The 10,703-nt window shown below is 50.2% G+C and overlaps 1 protein-coding gene across 2 annotated transcripts in view; it reads right to left on the reverse strand.

The window, feature by feature from the left end:
* RACGAP1 (Rac GTPase activating protein 1) overlaps nucleotides 1-8,516 on the reverse strand; it is a 12,804-nt gene extending 4,288 nt beyond the window's left edge. The window contains exons 1-12 of one of the 2 annotated variants that reach the window (XM_071729515.1): nucleotides 8,258-8,516; nucleotides 6,968-7,052; nucleotides 6,327-6,529; nucleotides 5,878-6,014; nucleotides 5,606-5,675; nucleotides 5,333-5,386; nucleotides 4,624-4,701; nucleotides 4,388-4,505; nucleotides 3,268-3,398; nucleotides 2,917-3,081; nucleotides 2,483-2,578; nucleotides 613-811 (exon numbers count right to left, since the gene is read on the reverse strand). In XM_071729515.1, coding sequence (XP_071585616.1) covers nucleotides 613-811; nucleotides 2,483-2,578; nucleotides 2,917-3,081; nucleotides 3,268-3,398; nucleotides 4,388-4,505; nucleotides 4,624-4,701; nucleotides 5,333-5,386; nucleotides 5,606-5,675; nucleotides 5,878-6,014; nucleotides 6,327-6,529; nucleotides 6,968-7,052; nucleotides 8,258-8,377 — 1,456 coding nt within the window. In that variant the 5' untranslated portion in view covers nucleotides 8,378-8,516. Of the gene's footprint in view, nucleotides 1-612; nucleotides 812-2,482; nucleotides 2,579-2,916; nucleotides 3,082-3,267; nucleotides 3,399-4,387; nucleotides 4,506-4,623; nucleotides 4,702-5,332; nucleotides 5,387-5,605; nucleotides 5,676-5,877; nucleotides 6,015-6,326; nucleotides 6,530-6,967; nucleotides 7,057-8,257 lie in introns of both variants that reach the window. The other variant, XM_071729516.1, reaches the window with a different exon arrangement.
* Nucleotides 8,517-10,703: the final 2,187 nt, after the last annotated feature.

Below are 10,703 nucleotides of genomic sequence, written 5' to 3' on the forward strand. Positions count from 1 at the left end.
ATTAACAATTCCTTACACTTGTCACCACCAAACCTAAGGAAAAAAATTAGCAATTCCTTACACTTGTCACCAGCAAACCTAGGGAAAAAAAAATTTAGCAATTCCCTACATTTGCCACCACCAAACCTAGGGAAAGAAATTACCAATTCCTTACATTTGCCACCACCAAGCCTAGGGAAAAAAAATCAGTGATTCCTTACACTTGTCACCACCAAACCTAGGGAAAAAAATTAGCAATTCCTTACACTTGTCACCACCAAACCTAGGGAAAAAAAATTAGCAATTCCTTACACTTGTAACCAGCAAACCTAGGGAAAGAAATTACCAATTCCTTACATTTGCCACCACCAAGCCTAGGGAAAAAATTACCAATTCCTTACACTTGTCACCAGCAAACCTAGGGAAAAAAAAATTTAGCAATTCCTTACATTTGCCACCACCAAGCCTAGGGAAAAAAAATTCAGTGATTCCTTACATTTGCCACCACCAAACCTAGGGAAAGAAATTATCAATTCCTTACTCTTGTCACCAGCAAACCTAGGGAAAAAAAAATCAGTGATTCCTTACACTTGTCACTACCAAACCTAGGGAAAAAAATTAGCAATTCCTTACCTGCAGCTTCCATAAAAGTCTTGTTCAGGCGGAAAGTGAGGAGAGGTTCTTTGAGGCTGCGTAGGAAGTCCTTGAGGAGGCCACAGATGGCATGGATATCATCCACCTTGCTGAGCAGAGGGATGTTTTTTGATCTCAGATACTTTTCCTTCAGTTCTCTCACTGTCTTGTCACAGCCAGATATCCTGTACAGCCCTGTCTGCTGACACAGAGCTCTGCTTAGAGGCAGAACAGCAACCACAAAGCTGACATTGAATCCTAGAATGGGCTGGGCTGGAAGGGACCTCAGAGCTCCTCAAGTCCAACCCTTGCTCCACTCCCCCCGTGGTTCCCAGCCCATGGCACTGAGTGCCACATCCAGGCTCTTTTGAAATATCTCCAGGGATGGAGAATCCACCCCTTCCCTGGGCAGCCCATTCCAGAAAGAATTTTTTCCTAATATCCAACCTAAACCTCCCCTGGCAGAGCCCAGTCCCTCGGGTGATGCAGTGCAGGCAGAGGGTGCAAGGTGCAGCCCCTTCTGCTCCTGGGCAGCACCCGAGCTCCTGCCAGGGGGCAGATGGTGCCTGAGTGGTTTGGTGCTGGGTGACCTGAAAAACACCAGGAGAAGAGATGGAGATGGATAATCCTGCAAGGTACAGAGTGGGGTGACCAGCACCCAGCCTGGGAATTCTTGGAGGATTTTGGGAGGGACCTCAGAGCTCATCAAGTCCAACCCTTGATCCACTCCCCCCGTGGTTCCCAGCCCATGGCACTGAGTGCCACATCCAGGCTCTTTGGAAATATCTTCAGGGATGGAGAATCCACCCCTTCCCTGGGCAGCCCATTCCAATGGCTGATCACCCTCTCCAGAAAGAAATTCTTTCTCATGTCCAACCTAAACCTCCCCTGGCACAACTTGAGACCTCTTGTGCCCTCTTGTCTTGCTGAGAGTTGCCTGGGAAAAGAGCCCAACCCCCCCCTGGCTCCAACCTCCTTTCAGGGAGTTGGAGAGAGTGATGAGGTCTCCCCTGAGCCTCCTCTTCTCCAGCCTCAACACCCCCAGCTCCCTCAGCCCTTCCTCACAGGAATTCTGCTGGATCCCTTCCCAGCCTCCTTGCTCTTCTCTGGACCTGCTCCAGCACCTCAAGCTCCTTCCTGAGCTGAGGGGCCCAGAACTGGACACAGGACTCAAGCTGTGGCCTCCCCAGGGCTGAGCACAGGGGCAGAATCCCTTCCCTGGACCTGCTGGCCACGCTGTTCCTGAGCCAGCCCAGGATGCCCTTGGCCTTCTTGGCCACCTGGGCACACTGCTGGCTCCTGTTCCCCACACTGGTGGCCAAGGTCCATCCTACAACCTTTTCCAAGCCCCTCCTGGCACTCAGATGTCCTGAGGTGTTTGGTGGAGGGGGTGACGATGGGGAAGGGGACTGGAGATGAGTTGTGGTGGCAGAGTGGCCACAGCTGTCACCCAGCATCACCTCAGGGCCTGTTCCTGAGCCAGCCCAGGATGCCATTGGCCTTCTTGGCCACCTGGGCACACTGCTGGCTCCTCTTCAGCTTCCTGGCAATCCCAGGTCCCTTTCTGCCACTCTGTGCCCAGCCTGGAGCTCCCCATGGGGTTGTTGTGGCCAAAATTCAGGACCTGGCACTTGGAATGTTGAACCTCATCCCCTTGGGATCAGCCCAACTCTCCAGCCTGTCCAGGTCCCTCATTTCCCTGCTCCCCCTGTCCCCCCACACCTGAGCACTCCACAGACACTGCTGCTCCCCCAGTCACCCCAGAGAAGCACCACACACACCATAAATACAGAATATTTGGGTTAACAGTTCCCTTCCCCACCACTACGACCCATCCCATTAGTTTCACACCTCATTTTTCTTTTTTTACCTCGTGCAGCCCCCGTTGCTCAATCTCATTAACACAGTGCACTATGAGGGAAGGGATCATTGGAGGAGTGGAGGGCACAAAGTCCATCAAGGTCCCCTGAGAGGCAGAATTAAAAAAAGGAAAAAACCAAACATCAAGTCAGATATTCAATCTCCAAGATATGGGAAACACTCTCTGAAGAATTCAGAGAGGTTTTAAAACCAAAAACATTTCTCCTTCATCAGCCCAGGGAAGAGCAACACCAGCTCCATCTTGTGGGATTCCTTTCCTGGAGCTGCTCAGCACCCACTGCCCCCACTCAGCAAGGAGGAAAAGTTTTGTTTTTTCTGCTTTCTCTTTTTTTCTGCAGCTCTGAGCAAGAGGAGCTGAGAAAGCAGAGTCCTTGGAGCAGGTTCTGCTCCTAAGCAACCCTTTGCCCCTCTCCTGGCACCCACCTCTCCAATCCTGACAGGGGTGCCCCCCAGGGGGGGGATGCAGGGCAGGGGACAGCGGTCCCGGCACTCGGGGTGAGCGACCACGCGGCAGTCTCTGCACTTCAGGGAGATTTTCCCAAATTTTACTCTTTTTCCACATGGAACACAGGATTCTGGTTTGATAACCTAAGGATTCCGAGCACAAAGGTGGGAAGAAATCAGTGGGATGGAGCAAAACATCACTGCTTCAACTTCAGTATTGACTGGAGACACACAGGTTGGGGGCCTCTTATCAAGAGTTTGATATCACACAGGTTAAAAAAAAAAAGGGAAAAAAAGAGAATTTCTCAAGTTTTCCTGCCCCAAACCCACCGTCTTGGAGACAAATTCATGCAGCCTGACTCCTCCATTGCTCTGTGGGGTGGCAGAACCATCACTCTCTGACTTGGATTCCTGCTGCTTGCTGACAGTGTTTGAGTCACTGCTCCAGGGCTGCAAAGGACCTGGAAGGGGGAAAGGAAAAGGTTTGGGGGGATGGGAACCCCCTCCAGGAAAAAGGGGGGGAAGGAGAGGGGAAAAAGGGGGGGAAGGAGAGGGGAAAAAGGGGGGGAAGGAGAGGGGAAAAAGGGGGGGAAGGAGAGGGGAAAAAGGGGGGGAAGGAGAGGGGAAAAAGGGGGGGAAGGAGAGGGGAAAAAGGGGGGGAAGGAGAGGGGAAAAAGGGGGGGAAGGAGAGGGGAAAAAGGGGGGGAAGGAGAGGGGAAAAAGGGGGGGAAGGAGAGGGGAAAAAGGGGGGGAAGGAGAGGGGAAAAAGGGGGGGAAGGAGAGGGGAAAAAGAAGGGGGGGAAGGAGAGGGGAAAAAGAAGGGGGGGAAGGAGAGGGGAAAAAGAAGGGGGGGAAGGAGAGGGGAAAAGAAGGGGGGGAAGGAGAGGGGAAAAGAAGGGGGGGAAGGAGAGGGGAAAAGAAGGGGGGGAAGGAGAGGGGAAAAGAAGGGGGGGAAGGAGAGGGGAAAAGAAGGGGGGGAAGAAGAGGGGAAAAAGAAGGGGGGGAAGAAGAGGGGAAAAAGAAGGGGGGGAAGAAGAGGGGAAAAAGAAGGGGGGGAAGAAGAGGGGAAAAAGAAGGGGGGGAAGGAGAGGGGAAAAAGAAGGGGGGGAAGAAGAGGGGAAAAAGAAGGGGGGGAAGAAGAGGGGAAAAGAAGGGGGGGAAGAAGAGGGGAAAAAGAAGGGGGGGAAGAAGAGGGGAAAAAGAAGGGGGGGAAGAAGAGGGGAAAAAGAAGGGGGGGAAGAAGAGGGGAAAAGAAGGGGGGGAAGAAGAGGGGAAAAAGAAGGGGGGGAAGAAGAGGGGAAAAAGAAGGGGGGGAAGGAGAGGGGAAAAAGAAGGGGGGGAAGGAGAGGGGAAAAAGAAGGGGGGGAAGGAGAGGGGAAAAAGAAGGGGGGGAAGGAGAGGGGAAAAAGAAGGGGGGGAAGGAGAGGGGAAAAGGGAAAAGGTCACCCACCACTCCTCCTCCAGCTTCTCAGAGCACAGGGCACAGTCTGGATGGTTGAGATGGCTTCAATGGGGCCCCCATCGTTGGGCACTGTCAGAGTTGTCTTGGCCACTATGGATTCGTTGCCCTGGAATGGGAAATCCAAGGTTAGGGAGAGGACCTGGTGGGATTTCCTGGTTTTTTGACCCTAAAACCAGGTGTTTATGGCTTCTAAAGACCCAGAATCCCAAGTGGAAGGGCTGTACCTGGTCCAGAGTGGAGGAAATGGAACGGGATTTCTTCTGAGGAGCTGGGGGGCCTTCAGTGAACTGCCTGGAGGAACGCTGGAAGACACAGAGGGTTTGTCCCTGGGACAGGTTCCTGTCAACCAACCTCCTGCTCCACCACCCCAGTACACCCAGAGCTGGCAGCACACACCACAGGTGCATCAGCTGCTCCCACAGTTCCTGTCCTTAGAGGTGCTGGGAAGTATCAGGCCTCAAAACTCTGCTCTGAGTTGGTTTCTTAGCTGGCTTTGTAACACAGTTCAAAAAAAAAAAAAAAAAAAACAAAACACACAGAAAAAAAAGGGAAACTGAGCTCTGCTGGGGAGGATTTCAGGCTGTGAACCTACCCTGCTCCCCTACCTGTGTCTGCTGCCCACCAACAGCAGAAGCTCCTTTACAGAATAAAAAAAAAAAAACATGAATTTCCTACATGATTTTCCCCTCCCCTGGTAGCTGTTTATCTTCACCTGCTCTCCTGACCAACCTTGGGCCCCAGCAGAATAAAATTTGCTTTTCAGGAGGCAATGCCACCAAAATCCAACCTGAAGCCAAGCAGCAGGTGTGAGTTCCAGCAGATCCATCTCAAGTTTTAATTGTGATTAGTGGCTCAGCCATCATCAGAGGTGGCTTTGAGGTGTCAGCCAAGGCTGACAATGGAACCCATCAGGAGGGAAAGCACTGAACATACCCTTTTTTCTCTCCTTTTCAGTCTGACAGCTTTCACCACAGAGGAATCCCAGTCCTGTGGGAAATACACAAGGCTGGTTAGCTCAGAGTAAACACCACACAGCCCCTGGGCAGGACTTTAGTTGAGTTTTAGCCAACAGCAAACCAGAGAAATGCAAATCAGCTCTGCCAGGTTAACACCAGAGTAATCTGAGCACAAGAGGCCTTTGGAGATTACCCCACACCCCCGAGGTTTTGCAGAGGAGGAAAACTTTATAACTTGGAGTTACATTACCAGGGACTCATCAGTCTTGTCAAAGCTGATGTCTGACAGAATTGAGCCAGATTCATCTATTGTAGACAGCCTAAAAATAAAAAAAATCAGAAGAAAGTTGACTCAGTGTGGCTTTCAGCTGTGGTTCTGAAACAATCTTGCTGATTCAGAAGTGATTCCAGGGGTTACAAGGTGAGGTGTATTTCAAATTGGAACAAAAACTCTGTGCAGAAGGCACAAAACCAGATTGATATTTGACACTTCTGCTGCTCAAAACCCCTTTTTTTGCCTACCTTTTGTTGCCTGGACCACCTAGAGAAACCTGGGGCCTGTTGAGGAAGGCAAGGGCAGACTTCTGTTCCTCACTCAGCTGGATGCTCCCAGAGGCATCACACATGAGCAGCTCTCGAATCAGCTGTATCTGCCTCTCCTGGAAAGGGAGAGAACATCAGAGGCTGCCACGGGTTTAATTACTGCCTAAACCAACCCTGAGGGGAGGAGATTCCACACAGAGAGGCTCTCAGAACTCTGTCATAGAGCTGATGGCTCTGACAGGCAATGGCACCTCAGCTCTGAGCAGCAGCCCCTCTATCCCAAGGAGCTGAGCCAATCTCTTGTTGGTTTTTTTTTTTTCCCTCCTCCTTGCAAAACGAGTTATTCTGAGTGCCAGTCCTTGCTTTCCACAGATCAGTGCAGTTTAGTCACCTCTAGAGAGCTGGCTGGGGATGGAGGAATTACTCACCAGCTTCTCACACTCTGTCTCAGCTTTTTGCCTTCGTTTGATCTCCACATCCACCTGATTCCGGGCGTGTTTCAGCTTCACCTCCAAAGCACTGCACTCAGCCTCAGTTTTCATGAGGAGATCTTTGTACCTGCCAAGCTCATGCTCTGCCTTCTGCAGCCTCATCCGATACTCTTCAAAGTTCCTGGCTAACTGGATAAACTCTGGAGAGAGGACACACAAACACCTTTAGCTGCCCAGGCAAGCAGAGGAGATGCAGCTTCCACTGTGCCAGCTGAAGAGTGGAGGTGCTGGCCTGGCAGCAACCCCTCCTACACTCTGGATATTCATGAGATCTTGCAGGTTTTTTTGTGTCAGCATCGACCAGGAGAGCTGGAACACCAGGCCCTGTGTGGATGAAGCCAGCTTGCTGCAAGCAGAACGTGGTCCTGCCTGGGAGTTCAGTCCCTGACTTTGTATTTCTTGATAATAAAGAAAAAAAAAACCTTCCAATTGGACTACCTGGAGCTATCTGATTGCTCAGGACATCACCAACAGGTTCTCCAGTAACAACTAATAATGGGTTTTGGGGTTTTTTTTTTTTGGCATGTTAAGATTCTTACAACAACCAGACCTCAGCTCCCCAGAGAAACCAAACTTACGAGCTTCATTCCCTTCACTCAGGACTTCAGCCTGGCGCACGAGTTGATCGTAGAGACCCCGGAGGTTCAGCATGGAACTCTCCATCTTCCTGCCAAGAAACCAGAGCTAAATAAACATCCCAGCCCTTCCTTCCCACCTCCCAACAAAAAAACATAGCTACCGGCCCAGAGAAAGGAAAATCAGCTTCAAAAATCATTATTTTAATTGGTTTTAAGGTGGGTTTTAGAAGCAGCGCAGTAAATTAGGAGCTACACACATCTTAAATTGTTTCCTAGGGAATCAAAGTCCTCAGGTCCCCACTGTTTGGAGAGAGCAGAGCCAGAGGGAGAAAAATTAGTGCTCCCCACCTTATTATTGCCTCAAATAATCTCCAGGATACAGCAGAGACTCAGAACCCAAGGCAGGATGAGAGATCCCAACCCCTTCTCCTTCTGGAGAGCTGATGCCCAGACTGAAAATAATTTGGCACTCTACAGGCCATTAAAAAAAAAATAAAAAATAAAAAATCTGCAAGCTTACAGAGCTTCATGAGATAAAAATAGGAGCAACATTCTGTGGAACTTTAATACAGTTTTAAATTTAGCTGCATTTTAACTTTCAGCTCCTCCTGCAAATAGCTTTGAAAATGCAGGCAGTCAGCACATTTCCCCCCAAACAGTTGCAACAACGGCATAAAGAGGAGCAATGAAGAGGAAAGTCTCCAGCTCAGCAACACAGAAATTACTCTGCTAATGGCAAGAGGTTGCTGGGGCTCGCAGGACAGCCCTGACTAATAAATTAAAACCAGAAGCAGGTGCAGACGGAGCTGGGAGAGGTGCCAGGAGGGCAACGCAGCACTTTAATGCTTAGGAAGACAGAAAATTGGGGCTTTATTCATTGTTACAGGCCCTAGAGACACCCAGGGACCTCGGGACTTCCTCTGTTATAAGGCGTGGAAAAGCTCAATGATAAAACGCTCCTTGCAGTCCGCTGGCAAAGGGTACTCCCACCCTTTTATGCCTTCATTTCCAGCACCCCCAGCATTACCCCAGCACCTAAATCGTCTCAAGAAGCCAAGGAGGGCGAAGGAACAAGGCCGGCCCGCAAAGCCCCACAGCCACAGCCCCGTCTGTGAGGGAAAAACCCCTGAGGAAAGCAGCGCCGGGCCCGCCCAAGGCAGCAGCTCCCCGGGGGACGGTGAGAGGGGATCCCCCAGCCCAGGGGAAGCCTGGGAACGGGAATTTGCCTCCCGGGGAAGGCTCCGCTCCCACAGAAGCCCCGGTTCCCCCTCACGATTCCCGCGCACTCACCTGAGGCGCCGGCCCGGAGCGAACTGCGGCTCCAACCGCCCCGCGCAACGCCCGCACTCGGGTTTGAATCCCAGGCGCCAGCCAATCACAGCGCGCTCCCCACCCTCCGCGGCCTCTCATTGGCTGATCTCACCGGAAAGGTGAAGCCAGCCCGGCGCCATCTTTAGTGAGGGCGCCGCCTCCTCCGCTCCGCTCTCCGGCGCCAGCGCTGAGGGCGCCGCTCCCTGAAGCCGCCCCGGCGCCATCTTTGCTGCTGGCTGCGGGCTCCGGCGCGCGTTGCTTAGCAACGGAGCAGGCCGGGGACGCCGGCAAGGCCTGTGCCCCCCCCCGAACCCCGGGGCTGCTGCTTCTCTGCGGGCCCAAACGTGGCCAAGTGCACCAGAGGGGTTGTTTTGGGGAAAAAAAAACTGCTTTCAGGGCAAGGCCTGGATTGCGAGTCGAAGCAACACCGCCAGGGCACGGCGCGGGTGGGCCTCAGGCCATCATTATCAACAAGCTGTGTGTTCTGACTTGAGAAATGATGCCTCGACTGTTTTGGGGTGATTTTTTTGGTTTTGAAAGGTTGATCTGAGCAAGAGCCGTCGCTCCATCCCGCCTGTCAAGAGGCAAAACCCTCCCTGTTTCAAGCCAGACGCTTAATATGCAAACCCATAAAACCCATAAAACCCCAACCCAACTATTGCAGGAAACACAATCGTCTCGTCGTGAAATAACAACGGGTTTTAATCTTTGAAATCTGAAGCAAAACAGCGGGTAATTGAGGAATGGATATTAGCAATTAGAAAGCAGAACTAAATGCTTCAAATCGTTAAGTGGGAAAGGGAGGGGGTGAAGCAGATTTCTCCCTCCCATCAGCTGCCGTGTCAGAACAGCTTCATTTGGGTTATATGGTCTGCTTTAACTCAATTAATAATAATTAATTCATAATAGATTGTAAGAACCCTCGAGGTCCTGTGAAAAGTAAACCTTAATGAGGCTTCCTTGAGGAAGAGAGTCAAAATTATCTGTTTTACAGGGGAACTGAGGCCCAGAGGAGACAAAACTCCATCCTCTGAGTGAATGGTGAAGCAAAAGAAAAGCACTGACCTTGATATTTGGACCTCATCAGAAGGCAAAGCAGCCCAAAGCCCAGTTTGCCCCAGGCTGGGAAGGAAATCCAAGGCTGATGGGTTCAGCTGATGAATGCACACCCCATCCCAGCATCTTGCACCCCAATTTCAGGGCAGGTTCAGCCTCGGGGCCTCCTGTGGCTCCTGCCTGTAATTAAATCTTCCCAGCTCAGATGTCTCTCTGGGCAGATCATATTTCTAGGCAGGTGAGTTGGTTTAGTGTCATTCTTAAGAGTTAAGGAGGTTTTGTGGTTTGTTTTTTTGGTTTTTTTTTTTTGTGCTCATAAGCAAATTCCCTTTCAAATTGTCACCCGCAATCTCGTGCCAATAAAAAGCCCCATTATTTCAGATTATTGCCCCCGTGGTGCCTGTAGTGAGCTCCTGCATTAGGCCCTGGCTTTGCAGAGTTGCAAAAAATCAGATTTCTTCCTGTGTTTGCAGCCATCACCTGCCAAATTCCCCCTTGCCAGGTGATGGGGCCAAAGGAGGTCCTGGGTACCTTGAGAAATCTTTTCCATGCCCCAGATCCTAAAAGCTGTGTAGGGTTTTTCTTTTCCTCCTTCCTGGCTGTTGCAAGATGAGAGGAGAGAAGTCAGAAGCACCTTTTATATATAACTTTACCTTTTATATATAACTTTACCTTTTATATACCACTTTACCTTTTAAATATAACTTTACCTTTTATATATAACTTTACCTTTTATATATAAATTTACCTTTTAAATATAACTTTACCTTTTATATATAACTTTACATTTTATATATAACTTTACCTTTTAAATATAACTTTACCTTTTATATATCACTTTACCTTTTATATCTCACGTTTGCTTTACCTTTCAGCTTTATTCCAGGTCAGGAGAAAAGGCAGAAGGACTGAGGGGCCTTTTCAGGAGCTGCTTTATTGCCAAGTAATTACATTCCCTTTTGTTTGTGTCGGGGAGGGGAGGGAGAAGCCTGGAAATGTCTCATCTGGGAAACCGTTAATAGAATTTATGCTAATTTGATGATTCCGGCGATTACTGGAGGAGGCTTCGCCTGCTCAGGCAGCAGAAATTCTCCCCCAGTTCCTCCCACCTTTTCCTCTTTAGCCCTTTCCCCCCTTCCACCCAACCCCAGCCCCCTCTCTGGGTCCAGGGGACCCAAATGGGACCCACTCGGGACCGTGGGGTGGCTGCTGAACCCACACCTCAGCCCTTTGGGGGAAAATGACAAGAAATCTGCCCCAGCACCTTCCTTTTTTCTTTTTCTTTTTTTTTTTTTCTTTTTCTTTTTCTTTTTTTTTTTTTTCTTTTTCTTTTTTTTTTTCCTCTTTCTTTTTTTTCTTTCTTTTCTTT

Source organism: Heliangelus exortis, chromosome 31 (genome assembly GCF_036169615.1).
Source record: "Heliangelus exortis chromosome 31, bHelExo1.hap1, whole genome shotgun sequence".
NCBI lineage: Eukaryota > Metazoa > Chordata > Aves > Apodiformes > Trochilidae > Heliangelus > Heliangelus exortis.